The 17,088-nt window shown below is 57.3% G+C and overlaps 1 protein-coding gene across 1 annotated transcript; it reads left to right on the top strand.

The window, feature by feature from the left end:
* The first annotated feature begins 32 nt into the window (after positions 1 to 32).
* LOC142729575 (mannosyl-oligosaccharide 1,2-alpha-mannosidase IB-like) lies at positions 33 to 3,041 on the top strand. The gene is made up of 4 exons (XM_075849262.1): positions 33 to 48; positions 98 to 270; positions 517 to 632; positions 2,286 to 3,041. The coding sequence occupies exons 1-4, from the start codon at positions 33 to 35 to the stop codon at positions 2,416 to 2,418; spliced, it is 438 nt and encodes a 145-aa protein (XP_075705377.1). The 3' UTR covers positions 2,419 to 3,041.
* The last annotated feature ends 14,047 nt before the right edge of the window (positions 3,042 to 17,088 follow it).

Here is a 17,088-nt window from a genome sequence, read left to right as displayed (position 1 = left end):
GGTTCTGCTCTATGGAGGGGGACGTTAGGGATATGTGTGTAGGGAGGAGTAACTACTCCCATCATTGCCTCCCCTAATCTATGATATTCCTCCTCAGTGCTGAAGTTGGGTCCTGAAGCCTTTAAGTTTGACGGGGGAGCGGAAGCCGTGGCCGTGCGTCAGAACGAGAAATATTACATCCTGAGACCGGAGGTGATCGAGACGTACTGGTACATGTGGCGCTTCACCCACGACCCCAAATACCGGAGCTGGGGCTGGGAAGCGGCTCAGGTGCGTCCTATGAGACCCCCTCCCCCCGCTCCTCATATCCCCGCCCCCCTGCTCCTCTCATATCCCCCCCCGCTCCTCATATCCCCGCCCCCCTGCTCCTCTCATATCCCCCCCCCCGCTCCTCATATCCCCGCCCGCTCCTCATATCCCCGCCCCCCTGCTCCTCTCATATCCCCCCCCCCTCCTCATGTCTGAGCCGTTTCTCCATTTTGTGCTGATTCCCTGTGGCTTTGTCTCCCTCTACAGGCCATTGATAAGTATTGCAGAGTGAGCGGTGGCTTCTCGGGTCTGAAGGACGTGTACTCGTCTGCGCCGGCGTACGATGACGTCCAGCAGAGCTTCTTCTTAGCGGAGACGCTGAAGTGAGTGCCACGCGATTGTCAGAAGATTGCCGTATTTTTCGGGCTATAAGACGCACCCAGGTTTTAGACAACGAAAAACTAACTTTTATAAAACAAAAACTATTTGTTAAAAAAAATATTAGTTCTGTTTCACCGCATGCGGAGAGGCATTTTTTTGGTACATACGATTTTTTTTTCACTTTTTATTTCATTCCATTTTGGAAAAAGTTTTTTTTTTTTTTTTTTTTTTTTAACTTTTAATAATTTTTTTACACTCCTGAAAATTTATCTAACTTTTTTTTACACATTTTATTAGTTCCCCTCGGGGACTTGAACCAGCGATCATTGGATCACCGGTACAATACACTGCAATACATGGATGAGTTACAGAAACAGCGTGACTCGCAGTGCTAAGCTGTTTCCATAACTAATATTCAGTTCTATGGGAGGTACGGAACAGCTCAGTGAGTACTGTGCTGTTTCCATAACTCGACCACCTGACCAGGAAGTGGCTGGGAGACAGCCGAGCCGGGTAAGATAGAACGTGGCTTAGGGTGGGACGCGCATCTATCTGACATCTGTGGATCCTGTGGAGATGTCATAAATGTCCTTCATGGAAATACCCTATAAATGACGCAGTCGCTATTGACCGCGGCATTTAACTAGTTAAATGGCCAGGAACAGCGCCTTCACTGTTCCTGCCCGTTAGAGCAGCGTGTCAGCTGGAAAACACAGCTGACACCTGCAGTGTATGGAGCGCTAAGTTCTGCAACTTCCTAAAAAACACTTTTTGGATCATTTCCTCACCGTTTTCAAGATCTCGGTTTGCTGTCAGTGAATAGAAAACTTTCTGGCTTGCGTCCTGACCTGATACTTCTCACAGCTGAGATCTTGTTACAATGTCGTGATATTACAATCCTCTGTGTGCTAAACAGGTCGGGCTGCGCAGATGTTACTTTGAGGCTGCGTTCACATGTAGCGGGACGGCTGCGTATTATTATTTATCCGGATTTGTGGCTAAAAAATCTGAGAACTTAACAAATCTCACCCACGCGCTGCAGCAAATGTCTGCGCAGAACTTCACGTGCGCTGCCAATGTCTTCATCCACTTTCATTGCATCCTGCGGAGCGGGGGCGCGCTTGTTGAAGATTTTCCTCAGTGAATTCAATGGGGAAGTGAAAATTCGCAGCAAATGGTCCATTTTTTTACTGTGGAAAACCTTCATCTCCGCATCAAACTCCACGTTAAAATAGAAACCTCAGACTCCCCTCCCCCGGCGCTCCCTCCCGGCGCTCCCTCCCGGCTCCCCCTGCTGGTCGCTGGGCCGCCGGCCTCCTGGAATGCTGTTTCGTCCCATGTGACTGTTGGCACCAATCACAGGCTGCAGCGGTCACATGGACAAAACCTCAACCCAGGAGTCCGGATTCAGATGCCAGCTGAGGGAGCGGAGACGCGTCACCACAGGAGCGTCGGGGGAGGGGAGTGCGGTCGTCGTTGTTGTTTTTTTTTTCTCTTATTACACATTGTGCAGACTTTTCCCGCAGCAAATCTGACTCATGGACACACCCAAATAGATACATTGTAACAAGTCCTGCAGCTGTGAGAAGTCTGTAGTGTCGTTGATGTTGCAGGATTCCCGCCTCGTGTATTAATCTTCTCTCCCCTCCCCCCAGGTACTTGTATCTGCTCTTCTCCAGTGACGACCTCCTACCATTAGACAACTGGGTGTTCAACACGGAGGCGCACCCCCTACCGGTCATCCGCACGGCCAACAGCACGCTGCCCGGGAACCGCGTGGCACGATAGGACCATTATCCTGGGACCACTTGTTCTTCGGACTTGCGGGGGGCTTTTCAGGAGACCCTCCTACAGGACTTGGCGATTCTTTGTTCCCGGGCACAATTCCGTTTTACCTTCCTTCATTTTTTTTTTTCTGTTGCCTCCGTTTGCCGCCAGCGATAGAACGGCGCGTTGTAAGGAGGCCGATCACCGACCAAACTGCTCTGCTTGACCAGGCTGCTGCTGCAGGGGTTACCACGGGGCCAAAAATCCAGGGGTGGGGCTTTTATGGGGGATGGGGGGAGGCCGGGAGGTCGTTCCAGGACGAGACGTTTTAACCGCGCTCTGCGGAAGATTTGCACTGTCTGGTTTTTATTCTGCGCCGTTGCCAAAGTTTACTTCTATTCCGGCGGCCATGGAGAAGAGCACGCCAGGGCGCCCCCTACTGGAAGTGACTGGAACGGCTTTAGAAAACTAAGGACGGGTCTTCGTGTCAACGCCAGTCATCAGGAACATTAACAGGGGTCTATGGGAACCTGTCCCCACCCTGCACCCCAGGGGCTCCCACCACTTCCTTTCATTTCACTTTTTTGGGGTTTTAGCGGCATGAGCAACACAACAAGCAGGAGATTAAAGACATTGTACATACACTGCAGTGTGGCTCCTCCTCCCCCCCCCCCCCCCCCCCCCCCCCCCCCCCCCCTCTCAGGATCTCCCCATGCAGTAATGGCCTGACACTCATCGCGGAGAGAGAGGTGGTAATATAATCCGCATCGCCACAGGAGGTAGAGTTGGGTTTTCAGCCGCACATCCCCCCTCGCCAGTACTGTGGCAGTAAAATGCATAAGCAACTTAAAAATCTCCCATTGTGTGTGTACAGCTCCAATGCAGATCTATATGTCTCCATGGTTAGACTACAAACAAACCCTGTGTAGTCTGATCCTGCAGTCATGTGTTCTTCTCCTGCTTCTTGTAACCTATAGACAGTAGAAGACGGGGTAGATGGAAGGGAGTAACACATGACCGCAGGATCAGACTACACAGGGTTTGTTTGTAGTCTGTAACCATGGAGACACATGGGTCTGCACAGGAGCTGTAGACAAAACGGTAGCTTAGTTTTTTGTTAACTGCAAAATTAAATAGAACCGATAAAGACACTAAAGTACCTGAAAGAACTATTAAAAATTAAATGTATTAAGTATAACACTAAAATGGCCAAAGTCCAATATATATCTGGTAACAGGCAAAAGCAAAGTATCAGACTGAAGAGAGCGGAGGGGAGAGAGAGAGCGAGCGGAGGGGGAGAGAGCGAGCGGAGGGGGGAGAGAGCGAGCGGAGGGGGGAGAGAGCGAGCGGAGGGGGGAGAGAGCAGAGGGGAGAGAGCGAGCGGGGGAGAGAGCAGAGGGGAGAGAGCGAGCGGGGGAGAGAGCAAGGGGAGGAAAGGGGAGAGAGCGAGCTGAGGACGGGAGAGGAGGAAAGAGGGGAGAGGAGGAAAGAGGGGAGAGAGCGAGAGGAGGAAAGAGGGGAGAGAGCGAGCGGAGGAAAGAGGGGAGAGAGCGAGCGGAGGAAAGAGGGGAGAGAGCGAGCGGAGGAAAGAGGGGAGAGAGCGAGCGGAGGAAAGGGGCGAGCAGAGGGGAGAGAAGGAAAGATGGAAGAGCGAGCGGAGGAAAGCGGGAGGGGAGGGAGAGGAGGCAACTATCTAGCCTAGTGTGACCCTACGCGTTCCTGCTCCCAGTTGGTGTAAGGAGCGCGTCCTCGGGGGTCACAGACATTATTTGTTAGATTTCACCGGTCAGTACGGTTTTGTACTATAGGACGTGACTCCGCTTACCTCTGCCCTCCGCTTACCTCTGCCCTCCGCTTACCTCTGCCCTCCGCTTACCTCTGCCCTCCGCTTACCTCTGCCCTCCGCTTACCTCTGCCCTCCGCTTACCTCTGCCCTCCGCTTACCTCTGCCCTCCGCTTTTGTTTGTTACCAGATATATATTGGCACTTGAGCCCATTTTAGTGTTATACATTTTATTTTTAGTCGTTCTTTCAGGTAGTTACTTTACGTCACATTTGAAGGAATACGATTAATCAGTGACATAGAATTCTATGGGGAGAACCTGCCCCAACATCTTTGGTATTTTCTGGTTTCAGCAGATAAATGTTACGTTTGTACAAGTATTGGCTGCAGCCCCTTCACTGTGCGGGACACCGCCGCCCGGCCCCAATCACGGTGAGAGGGAGCGCCGCTGTGCGGGGGACATGGCGCTAAATCCAGCAGCAGCCCCCTTAGCGCTTCAGATCGGTGGCAGTCCCTGAGGTCAGACCCCTACTGATCACTAAGTAGATACGTCCATAAGATGGGAATATTAAAGTTCTTAATGACAGCAAACAGAGGTCCTGAAAACCACAATGAATTGATACAGAGTTTATTGTAAACTTTCACAATTATAACATTTATTTGCAGAAACTGGAAAACTTTAAAGACGGTAAAAATGAATATTAAAGGGGTGATCTGGGTTATTCTCACTGATGGCCATGATGATTAGAGGATCGGTGGGAGTCCGACTGTCCGCACCCCCGCCGATCAGCGGTTTGTCTGCGGCATCTCGTCATTGTTTACAGGGTTCCGTCTGTATTCGCACGCTTCTAGTGGCCGCGCAGTGTATTACACCATACCGTGAACAGCCCCTACACGTGTAACGACCCCTACAGACAGCCGATCAGTGGCGGTGCCGGCAGTCGGAATCCTACCCGTCCTCTGCGGCTGGACCCCTCGGTGGAGGCTCCTCTGTACTCGGGTGGGCCAGTCTGACCCTCGGTTCTCCGGTGCGTGCTCCTCCCCCGCACAATGCAGCAGCTCCGGTCACAATCTGGAGGTTTGTATGCTGCAGCGGCTCCCGACAACTATTTTCCCACACCAGCAAAATATTCCCATTCCACCTGGCTCAGGGGCACAGTCATGTGATACGTTTGCCCCGCCCCCACAGTGGGAAAGATTTATACGTCATAGAAGATAAGTAAAGGGAGGGGTTTATACAGTTCTATGTCCAGGTCTCGATCATCACTGGTCGCAGGTGGGATCATCAGTGTGGACGGGCAGGTGGGATCATCAGTGTGGACGGGCAGGTGGGATCATCAGCGTGCGGACGGGCAGGTGGGATCATCAGCGTGCGGACGGGCAGGTGGGATCATCAGTGTGGACGGGCAGGTGGGATCATCAGTGTGGACGGGCAGGTGGGATCATCAGCGTGCGGACGGGCAGGTGGGATCATCAGCGTGCGGACGGGCAGGTGGGATCATCATCAGCGTGCGGACGGGCAGGTGGGATCATCATCAGCGTGCGGACGGGCAGGTGGGATCATCATCAGCGTGCGGACGGGCAGGTGGGATCATCATCAGCGTGCGAACGGGCAGGTGGGATCATCAGCGTGCGGACGGGCAGGTGGGATCATCATCAGCGTGCGAACGGGCAGGTGGGATCATCAGCGGAAGGGCAGGTGGGATCATCAGCGGAAGGGCAGGTGGGATCATCAGCGTGCGGACGGGCAGGTGGGATCATCAGCGTGCGGACGGGCAGGTGGGATCATCAGCGTGCGGACGGGCAGGTGGGATCATCAGCGTGCGGACGGGCAGGTGGGATCATCAGCGTGCGGACGGGCAGGTGGGATCATCAGCGTGCGAACGGGCAGGTGGGATCATCAGCGGAAGGGCAGGTGGGATCATCAGCGGAAGGGCAGGTGGGATCATCAGCGTGCGGACGGGCAGGTGGGATCATCAGCGTGCGGACGGGCAGGTGGGATCATCAGCGTGCGGACGGGCAGGTGGGATCATCAGCGTGCGGACGGGCAGGTGGGATCATCAGCGTGCGGACGGGCAGGTGGGATCATCAGCGTGCGGACGGGCAGGTGGGATCATCAGTGTGTGGACGGGCAGGTGGGATCATCAATGTGTGTGGATGGGCAGGTGGTCTCACACAACGACACTGCAGCGTTCACATGGGATGCAACGTCATTCCAGGAGGCCAGACTGGCGGAAGAAGCCGCGACACTGATACATAGCAACGCACCTTCAGCTGTGTCAGCAGTACTACGTCAAGATGGATTTGAACAAGAATGTCCTAATTTACTGACAGCAAGCGGAGATCTTGAAAATGGAGACGAATTGAAACACAAAATATATTAGAAAGTTGCAACTTTTTTTCCCCCCTGCGGATTCTCCGGGCTGCAACAAACATCGCGGCTTTTAGTTTGTAACGGACTCTGACTATTTTGGCCACCAGATCCTGGAGCCGTTACAGATTGAGGGGAACGATCCCGACTATTGATGTATGAATGTCGCTGTGCACCGGCGGTTTATCCCTCAGCGCAATCACCTGTATCATCGCTGATCGTGCCGAAGCTCCTGAAACCGGCGATCATTTACGGCTGAAAGATTCTTGGCCAACAACAATGATCCCCACAAGACGGAGACGTTCTGCCGGGCCGCATCATCATGTCTGGGGGTGGTGATGAGGGGGCAAACGATAGGAACTGGCCCACTCCACGGGGGCAGCGGGTGTCGGTCAGCCCCTAGACATTAGATTGTCAGCAGATGCTGCAACGATCTATAAGCGGCTCCCATACACCCTCAGTTATATTCTCCATTCACTAGAGAGCAGCGGTGACATCACTGAGAATGCAGCCTATCCATTCACTAGAGAGCAGCGGTGACATCACTGAGAATACAGCCTATCCATTCACTAGAGAGCAGCGGTGACATCACTGAGAATGCAGCCTATCCATTTACTAGAGAGCAGCGGTGACATCACTGAGAATGCAGCCTATCCATTCACTAGAGAGCAGCGGTGACATCACTGAGAATGCAGCCTATCCATTCACTAGAGAGCAGCGGTGACATCACTGAGAATGCTGCCTATCCATTCAGTAGAGATCAGCGGTGACATCAGTGAGGCCTGTGACCCTGCGCACTATGCACGGTCTGTACATTTCTTCCTTTATCTTGAATAGGTTTCGGTTATATGAAGTGTGGGAAGCAGCCGCTTATCAGTCACTTCCTGCAGATATCGTCTGTCCCTGTCCTATCACTGCGGTCCCGGAGCACCACCACCTGGGACTCCAGGGACTAAACTCAGATGTGAGGAGCCAATACCCTGCTATACAAGCGTCATACTACAACCCCCATCATGTTGTGAGTTTCATAATATAATGCAATACTGTGTCTAGCTGTGTGCATGGTGGGGGTTATACTCTCTTCCATGCAGAAGGCTTGACAGGCGTAGAGCGGGTTCACCATGATTGCTATGAGCCCCTCATGCCCAATAAGCCCTGGCATGTGCCCATTCTGGCAAGCGCTGACTTCTTGCTTCCGAACCTCCCCCCACAAATGTCTGATACTTGGGAGGGATCAGAAATTATATCCTCCCTGCAGCCGCCAGCAGGGGGAGCTGCACTACTACACACTACAGGAGAGCTGCATACACACAGGGGCAAGGAGGGGAGATAAGTGGCGTCTGCTATATGAATCCATGGTCTGCGGGGACATTATATGTATCTGGGGAATGTGTGGCACCGGTGGCACAATGTTACCACTGTTTGTCTCTATGTGGGCAAAGTATGGGGCTTTCTGGGCACAATATGAGGTGGACACTCTGTAGATCTATGTTGGCAATGTAGGGCACGGCGTGGGTACTGTCTGGTTTATGTGGACATATAGAAGTGGGCACTGTATGAAGTAACTCGGCGCTGTAGGGCACGGTGTGGGCACTGTATACAGTAACTGGGCGCTGTAGGACACTGTGCAGTAACTGGGCATTGTAGGCACTGTATACAGTAACTGGGCGCTGTAGGGCACAGTGTGGGCACTGTATGCAGTAACTGGGTACTGTAGGGCACGGTGTGGGCACTGTATGCAGTAACTGGGCGCTGTATGGCACGGTGTGGGCACTGTATGCAGTAACTGGGCGCTGTAGTGCACAGTGTGGGCACTGTATGCAGTAACTGGGTGCTGTAGGGCACGGTGTGGGCACTGTATGCAGTAACTGGGCGCTGTATGGCACGGTGTGGGCACTGTATGCAGTAACTGGGTGCTGTAGGGCACGGTGTGGGCACTCTATGCAGTAACTGGGCAGTGTAGGCACTGTATTATATAAGTGGGCACTATGCAGTAACTTGGCGCTGTAGGGCACGGTGTGGGCACTGTATATGGTAACAGGGCGCTGTAGGGCACTGTGTGGGCACTCTATGCAGTAACTGGGTATTGTAGGGCACGGTGTAGGCACTGTATTATATAAGTGAGCACCATGCAGTAACTGGGTGCTGTAAGGCACGGTGTGGGCACTGTATGCAGTAACTGGGCGGTGTAGGGCACGGTGTGGGCACTGTATGCAGTAACTGGTCGCTGTAAGGCACGGTGTGGGCACTGTATGCAGTAACTGGGCACGGTGTGGGCACTGTATGCAGTAACAGGGCGCTGTAGGGCACTGTATGCAGTAACTGGGCGCTGTAGGGCACGGTGTGGGCACTGTATGCAGTAACTGGGTGCTGTAGGGCACGGTGCGGGCACTGCGGTTTATGTGGACACTATGAATTATATAAGTGGGCACTGTATGCAGTAACTGGGCGCTGTAGGGCACTGTGTGGGCACTCTATGCAGTAACTGGGTATTGTAGGGCACGGTGTAGGCACTGTATTATATAAGTGAGCACTATGCAGTAACTGGGCACGGTGTGGGCACTGTATGCAGTAACTGGGCGCTGTAGGGCACGGTGTGGGCACTGTATGCAGTAACTGGGCGCTGTAGGGCACGGTGTGGGCACTGTATGCAGTAACAGGGCGCTGTAGGGCATGGTGTGGGCACTGTATGCAGTAACTGGGCACTGTAGGGCACGGTGTGGGCACTGTATGCAGTAACTGGGCGCTCTAGGGAACAGTGTGGGCACTGAATGCAGTAACTGGGCGCTCTAGGGCACAGTGTGGGCACTGAATGCAGTAACTGGGCGCTCTAGGGCACAGTGTGGGCACTGAATGCAGTAACTGGGCACTCTAGGGCAGTGTGGGCACTGAATGCAGTAACTGGGCGCTGTAGGGCACAGTGTGGGCACTCTGCAGTAACTGGGCGCTGTAGGGCACAGTGTGGGCACTGTATGCAGTAACTGGGCGCTGTAGGGCACAGTGTGGGCACTATGCAGTAACTGGGCGCTGTAGGGCACAGTGTGGGCACTATGCAGTAACTGGGCGCTGTAGGGCACAGTGTGGGCACTATGCAGTAACTGGGCGCTGTAGGGCACAGTGTGGGCACTATGCAGTAACTGGGCGCTGTAGGGCACAGTGTGGGCACTATGCAGTAACTGGGCGCTGTAGGGCACAGTGTGGGCACTATGCAGTAACTGGGCGCTGTAGGGCACAGTGTGGGCACTCTATGCAGTAACTGGGCGCTCTAGGGCACAGTGTGGGCACTGAATGCAGTAACTGGGCGCTGTAGGGCACAATGTGGGCACTCTGCAGTAACTGGGCGCTGTAGGGCAAAGTGTGGGCACTCTGCAGTAACTGGGCGCTGTAGGGCACGGTGTGGGCACTGTATGCACTAACTGGGCACTGTAGGGCAGTGTGGGCACTGTATGCAGTAACTGGGCACTGTAGGGCACAGTGTGGGCACTGTATGCAGTAAATGGGCGCTATATGCAGTAACTGGGCACTGTAGGGCACGGTGTGGGCACTGTATGCAGTAACTGGGCAATGTAGGGCACAGTGTGGGAACTGTATTATATAAGTGGGCACTATGCAGTAACTGGGCGCTGTAGGGCACGATGTGGGCACTGTATGCAGTAACTGGGCGCTGTAGGCACTGCATGCAGTAACTTGGCGCTGTATGCAGTAACTGGGTGCTGTAGGGCACTGTTTGGGCACTGTAATATATAAGTGAGCACTATGCAGTAACTGGGCACAGTGTGGGCACTTAATGCAGTAACTGGGCGCTGTAGGGTACGGTGTGGGCACTGAATGCAGTAACTGGGCGCTGTAGGGCACAGTGCGGGCACTCTATGCAGTAACTGGGCGCTGTAGGGCACAGTGTGGGCACTCTATGCAGTAACTGGGCGCTGTAGGGCACAGTGTGGGCACTCTATGCAGTAACTGGGCGCTGTAGGGCACAGTGTGGGCACTCTATGCAGTAACTGGGCTCTGTAGGGCACAGTGTGGGCACTCTATGCAGTAACTGGGCGCTGTAGGGCACAGTGTGGGCACTCTATGCAGTAACTGGGCGCTGTAGGGCACAGTGTGGGCTCTATATGCAGTAACTGGGCGCTGTAGGGCACGGTGTGGGAACTGTATTATATAAGTGGGCACTATGCAGTAACTTGGCGCTGTAGGGCACGATGTGGGCACTGTATGCAGAAACTGGGCGCTGTAGGGCACGGTGTGGGCACTGTATGCAGTAACTGGGCACTGTAGAGCACGGTGTGGGCACTGTATGCAGTAACGGTGCTGTAGGGCACGGTGTGGGCACTGTATTAGATAAGTGGGCACTATGCAGTAACTGGGCACAGTGCCGGCACTGTATGCAGTAACTGGGCAATGTAGGGCACGGTGTGGGCACTGTATGCAGTAACTGGGCAATAAAGAGCACGGTGTGGGCACTCTATGCAGTAACTGGGCGCTGTAGGGTACGGTGTGGGCACTGAATGCAGTAACTGGGCGCTGTAGGGCACAGTGTGGGCACTCTATGCAGTAACTGGGTGCTGTAGAGCACAGTGTGGGCACTCTATGCAGTAACTGGGCGCTGTAGGGCACGGTGTGGGAACTGTATTATATAAGTGGGCACTATGCAGTAACTTGGCGCTGTAGGGCACTATGTGGGCACTGTATGCAGTAACTGGGCACTGTATGCAGTAACTGGGCGCTGTAGGGCACGGTGTGGGCACTGTATGCAGTAACTGGGCACTGTAGGGCACGGTGTGGGCACTGTATGCAGTAACTGGGCACTGTAGGGCACGGTGTGGGCACTGTATGCAGTAACGGTGCTGTAGGGCACGGTGTGGGCACTGTATTAGATAAGTGGGCACTATGCAGTAACTGGGCACAGTGCGGGCACTGTACGCAGTAACTGGGCGCTGTAGGGCACAGTGCGGGCACTCTACGCAGTAACTGGGCGCTGTAGGGCACAGTGCGGGCACTCTACGCAGTAACTGGGCGCTGTAGGGCACAGTGCGGGCACTCTACGCAGTAACTGGGCGCTGTAGGGCACAGTGCGGGCACTCTACGCAGTAACTGGGCGCTGTAGGGCACAGTGCGGGCACTCTACGCAGTAACTGGGCGCTGTAGGGCACAGTGCGGGCACTCTACGCAGTAACTGGGCGCTGTAGGGCACAGTGCGGGCACTCTACGCAGTAACTGGGCGCTGTAGGGCACAGTGCGGGCACTCTACGCAGTAACTGGGCGCTGTAGGGCACAGTGTGGGCACTCTATGCAGTAACTGGGCGCTGTAGGGCACGGTGTGGGAACTGTATTATATAAGTGGGCACTGTATGCAGGAACAGGGCGCTGTAGGGCACTGTATGCAGTAACTGGGCACTGTAGGGCACAGTGTGGGCACTGTATGCAGTAACTGGGCACTGTAGGGCACTGTGCAGTAACTGGGCGCTGTGGGGCACGGTGTGGGCATTGTATGCAGTAACTGGGCAATGTAGGGCACGGTGTGGGCACTGTATGCAGTAACTGGGCAATGTAGGGCACGGTGTGGGCACTGTATGCAGTAACTGGGCAATGTAGGGCACGGTGTGGGCACTGTATACAGTAACTGGGCGATGTAGGGCACGGTGTGGGTACTGTGGTTTATGTGGACACTATGAATTATATAAGTGGGCACTATGCAGTAACTTGGTGCTGTAGGGCACGGTGTGGGCACTGTATACGGTAACTGGGCACTGTAGGGCATGGTGTGGGCACTGTATGCAGTAACTGGGCACTGTAGGGCACAGTGTGGGCACTGTATACAGAAGCTGGGCACTGTATGCAGTAACTGGGCGCTGTAGGGCACTGTATGCAGTAACTGGGCGCTGTGGGGCACGGTATGGGCACTGTATGCAGTAACTGGGCATTGTATGGCACGGTGTGGGCACTGTATGCAGTAACTGGGCATTGTAGGGCACGGTGTGGGCACTGTATGCAGTAACTGGGCATTGTATGGCATGGTCTGGGCACTCTATGCAGTAACTGGGCGCTGTAGGGCACGGTGTGGGCACTGTATGCAGTAACTGGGCACTGTAGGGCACGGTGTGGGCACTGTATGCAGTAACTGGGCACTGTAGGGCACGGTGTGGGCACTGTATGCCGTAACTGGGTGCTGTAAGGCATGGTGTGGGCACAGTGTTGTATAATTGGCCCTATGCAGTAACTGGGCGCTGTAGGGCACGGTGTGGGCACTGTATGCAGTAACTGGGCACTGTAGGGCACGGTGTGGGCACTGTATGCAGTAACTGGGCACTGTAGGGCACGGTGTGGGCACTGTATGCAGTAACTGGGTGCTGTAAGGCATGGTGTGGGCACAGTGTTGTATAATTGGCCCTATGCAGTAACTGGGCGCTGTAGGGCACGGTGTGGGCACTGCAGGTCTCTGGACTGATCAGGGAGCGTTTCTTCAGTTTATGGGTAACATTTAGGAGAAAATATAAAATCTGTCCCCGTTAATAAGAGCGGCAAGAATGAGAGGAGGGAAGAGTGGCACAAGTGGCGTTACAATGTGCGCGGTGGAGCAGCAGTAACGGGTCAGTGTCGGTTGAATAGACAGGAAATCCTGATATTTGTAACGTGATGCGGCCGGAGATAACGGGGGAGGGTCCAGAATAAACTCTGTTCATACAAGAAATCATTCTCAGACACTACTCACCCCATCATCCTCACAATCCACCCCCAGTCTATTCCCAGTAGGTTCCTCAGTCTCTGTTATTTACTCCCGACAAGACTCCAGTGTGAACAACTTGTCTTTACTAATGGAAGTCACAACGCAGATGTGAACAGAGCCTTATAAGTGCTACATCTGCTGGTCCAGTGCCATATCCGCCACTCCAACCTCTACTACCGCAACTCCCGGCGCTGCCTCCCCGACTCCCGGCGCTACCACCGCTACTGCCAGCTCTACCAACCACACTCCCGGCGCTGCCTCCCCGACTCCCGGCGCTGCCTCCGCCACTCCCACCTCTACTACCGCTACTCCCAGCGCTGCCTCCCCGACTCCCGGCTCTACCACCGCTACTGCCAGCTCTACCAACCCCACTCCCGGCGCTGCCTCCGCCACTCCCACCTCTACTCCCGGCGCTGCCTCCACGACTCCCGGATCTACCACCGCCACTCCCGGCTCTACCACCACTACTCCCGGGGCTGCCTCCCCGACTCCCGGATCTACCACCGCCACTCCCACCTCTACCACCGCTACTCCCGGGGCTGCCTCCCCGACTCCCGGATCTGCCACTCCCACCGCCACTCCCGGCGCTGCCTCCCCCACTCCCGGATATACCTCCCCCACTCCCAGCTCTACCACCGCCACTCCCGGCGCTGCCTCCCCCATTCCCAGATCTACCTCCCCCACTCCCGGCGCTGTCTCCCCGACTCCCGGATCTACCACCGTCATTCCCACCTCTACCACCGCTACTCCCGGGGCTGCCTCCCCGACTCCCACCGCCACTCCCGGCTCTACCACCGCCACTCCCGGATCTACCTCCCACTCCCAGCTCTACCACCGCCACTCCCGGTGCTGCCTCCCCCACTCCCGGATCTACCTCCCCCACTCCCGGATCTACCACCGCCACTACCTGCCCCACTCCCGGATCTACCACCGCCACTCCCGACGCTGCCTCCCCCACTCCCGGATCTACCTCCGCCACTCCCACCGCTACTCCCGGCGCTGCCTCCCCGACTCCCGGATCTACCACCGCCACTCCCACCTCTACTACCGGGGCTGCCTCCCGGATCTACCACCGCCACTCCCACCTCTACTCCCGGCGCTGCCTCTCCGACTCCCAGATCTACCACCGCCACTCCCACCTCTACTCCCGGGGCTGCCTCCCCGACTCTCGGATCTACCACCGCCACTCCCACCTCTACCAACGCTACTCTCGGCGCTGCCTCCGCGACTCCCGGCTCTACCACCGCTACTCCCGGCGCTGCCTCCCCGGCTACTGGATCTACCACCGCTGCCTCCCCCACTCCCAGATCTACCTCCGCCACTCCAGGCTCTACCTCCGCCACTCCCGGCCCTACCACCGCTACTCCCACCGCGGCCTCCCCGACTCCCACCGCTACTCCCGGCTCTACCACCGCCACTGCCTCCCCCACTCCCGGATCTACCACCGCCACTCCCGGCGCTGCCTCCCTCACTCCCGGATCTACCTCCCCCACTCCAAGCTCTACCACCGCCACTGCCTCCCCCACTCCCGGATCTACCACCGCCACTCCCGACGCTGCCTCCCCCACTCCCGGATCTACCTCCGGCACTCCCGGCGCTGCCTCCCCGACTCCCGGATCTACCACCGCCACTCCCACCTCTACCACCGCTACTCCCGGGGCTGCCTCCCCGACTCCCGGATCTACCACCGCCACTCCCACCTCTACCACCGCTACTCCCGGGGCTACCTCCGCCACTCCCGGATCTACCTCCCCCACTCCCAGCTCTACCACCGCCACGGTCTCCCCCACTCCCGGATCTACCACCGCCACTCCCGACGCTGCCTCCCCCACTCCCGGATCTACCTCCGGCACTCCCGGCGCTGCCTCCCCGACTCCCGGATCTACCACCGCCACTCCCACCTCTACCACCGCTACTCCCGGGGCTGCCTCCCCGACTCCCGGATCTACCACCGCCACTCCCACCTCTACCACCGCTACTCCCGGGGCTGCCTCCCCTACTCCCGGATCTACCACCGCCACTCCCACCTCTACTCCCGGCTCTACCACCGCCACTCCCGGCGCTGCCTCCCCCACTCCCGGATCTACCTCCCCACTCCCAGCTCTACCACCGCCACTCCCGGCGCTGCCTCCCCGGCTCCCGGATCTACCACCGCTGCCTCCCCCACTCCCAGATCTACCTCCGCCACTCCCGGCTCTACCACCGCTATTCCCACCGCGGCCTCCCCCCTCTACCACTGCTACTCCCGGCTCTACCACCGCCACTGCCTCCCCCACTCCCGGATCTACCACCGCCACTCCCGGCGCTGCCTCCCCCACTCCCGGATCTACCTGCCCCACTCCCAGCTCTACCACCGCCACTGTCTCCCCCACTCCCGGATCTACCACCGCCACTCCCGACGCTGCCTCCCCCACTCCCGGCGCTGCCTCCCCGACTCCCGGATCTACCACCGCCACTCCCACCTCTACCACAGCTACTCCCGGCGCTGCCTCCCCGACTCCCGGATCTACCACCGCCACTCCCACCTCTACTCCCGGGGATGCCTCCCCGACTCCCGGACCTACCACCGCCACTCCCACCTCTACCACCGCTACTCCCGGTGCTGCCTCCCCGACTCCCGGATCTACCACCGCCACTCCCACCTCTACCACCGCTACTCCAGGGGCTGCCTCCCCTACTCCCGGATCTACAACCGCCACTCCCACCGCTACTCCCGGCTCTACCACCGCCACTCCAGGCGCTGCCTCCCCCACTCCCGGATCTACCTCCCCACTCCCAGCTCTACCACCGCCACTCCCGGCGCTGCCTCCCCGGCTCCCGAATCTACCACCGCTGCCTCCCCCACTCCCAGATCTACCTCCGCCACTCCAGGCTCTACCTCCGCCACTCCCGGATCTACCTCCCCCACTCCCAGCTCTACCACCGCCACTGTCTCCCCCACTCCCGGATCTACCACCGCCTCTCCCGACGCTGCCTCCCCCACTCCCGGATCTACCTCCGCCACTCCCGGCGCTGCCTCCCCGACTCCCGGATCTACCACCGCCACTCCCACCTCTACCACCGCTATTCCCACCGCGGCCTCCCCGACTCCCACCTCTACCACTGCCACTCCCGGCTCTACCACCGCCACTGCCTCCCCCACTCCCGGATCTACCACCGCCACTCCCGGCGCTGCCTCCCCCACTCCCGGATCTACCTCCGCCACTCCCGGCGCTGCCTCCCCCACTCCCGGATCTACCACCGCCACTCCCACCTCTACCACCGCTACTCCCGGCGCTGCCTCCCCGACTCCCGGATCTACCACCGCCACTCCCACCTCCACCACCGCTACTCCCGGGGCTGCCTCCCCGACTCCCGGATCTACCACCGCCACTCCCACCTCTACCACCACTACTCCCGGATCTACCTCCCCCACTCCCGGATCTACCACCGCCACTACCTCCCCCACTCCTGGATCTACCACCGCCACTCCCGACGCTGCCTCCCCCACTCCCGGATCTACCTCCGCCACTCCCACCTCTACCACCGCTACTCCCGGCGCTGCCTCCCCGGCTCCCGAATCTACCACCGCTGCCTCCCCCACTCCCAGATCTACCTCCGCCACTCCAGGCTCTACCTCCGCCACTCCCGGCTCTACCACCGCTATTCCCACCGCGGCCTCCCCGACTCCCACCTCTACCACTGCTACTCCCGGCTCTACCACCGCCACTGCCTCCCCCACTCCCGGATCTACCACCACCACTCCCGGCGCTGCCTCCCCCACTCCCGGATCTACCTCCCCCACTCCCAGCTCTACCACCGCCACTGTCT

Source organism: Rhinoderma darwinii, unplaced genomic scaffold (genome assembly GCF_050947455.1).
Source record: "Rhinoderma darwinii isolate aRhiDar2 unplaced genomic scaffold, aRhiDar2.hap1 Scaffold_722, whole genome shotgun sequence".
Lineage (NCBI taxonomy): Eukaryota > Metazoa > Chordata > Amphibia > Anura > Rhinodermatidae > Rhinoderma > Rhinoderma darwinii.
The sequence above is the reverse complement of the archived record's forward strand: the minus strand, read 5'-3'. Positions and strand labels throughout refer to the sequence as shown.

What these genes read in the sequence shown, in the direction of transcription:
- LOC142729575 (XM_075849262.1), top strand. An exon ending in GGGGCTGGGAAGCGGCTCAG is followed by an intron (nt 271 to 516) that starts GTGCGTCCTATG and finishes CTCCCTCTACAG; the next exon opens with GCCATTGATAAGTATTGCAG. An exon ending in TTCTTAGCGGAGACGCTGAA is followed by an intron (nt 633 to 2,285) that starts GTGAGTGCCACG and finishes CCCTCCCCCCAG; the next exon opens with GTACTTGTATCTGCTCTTCT.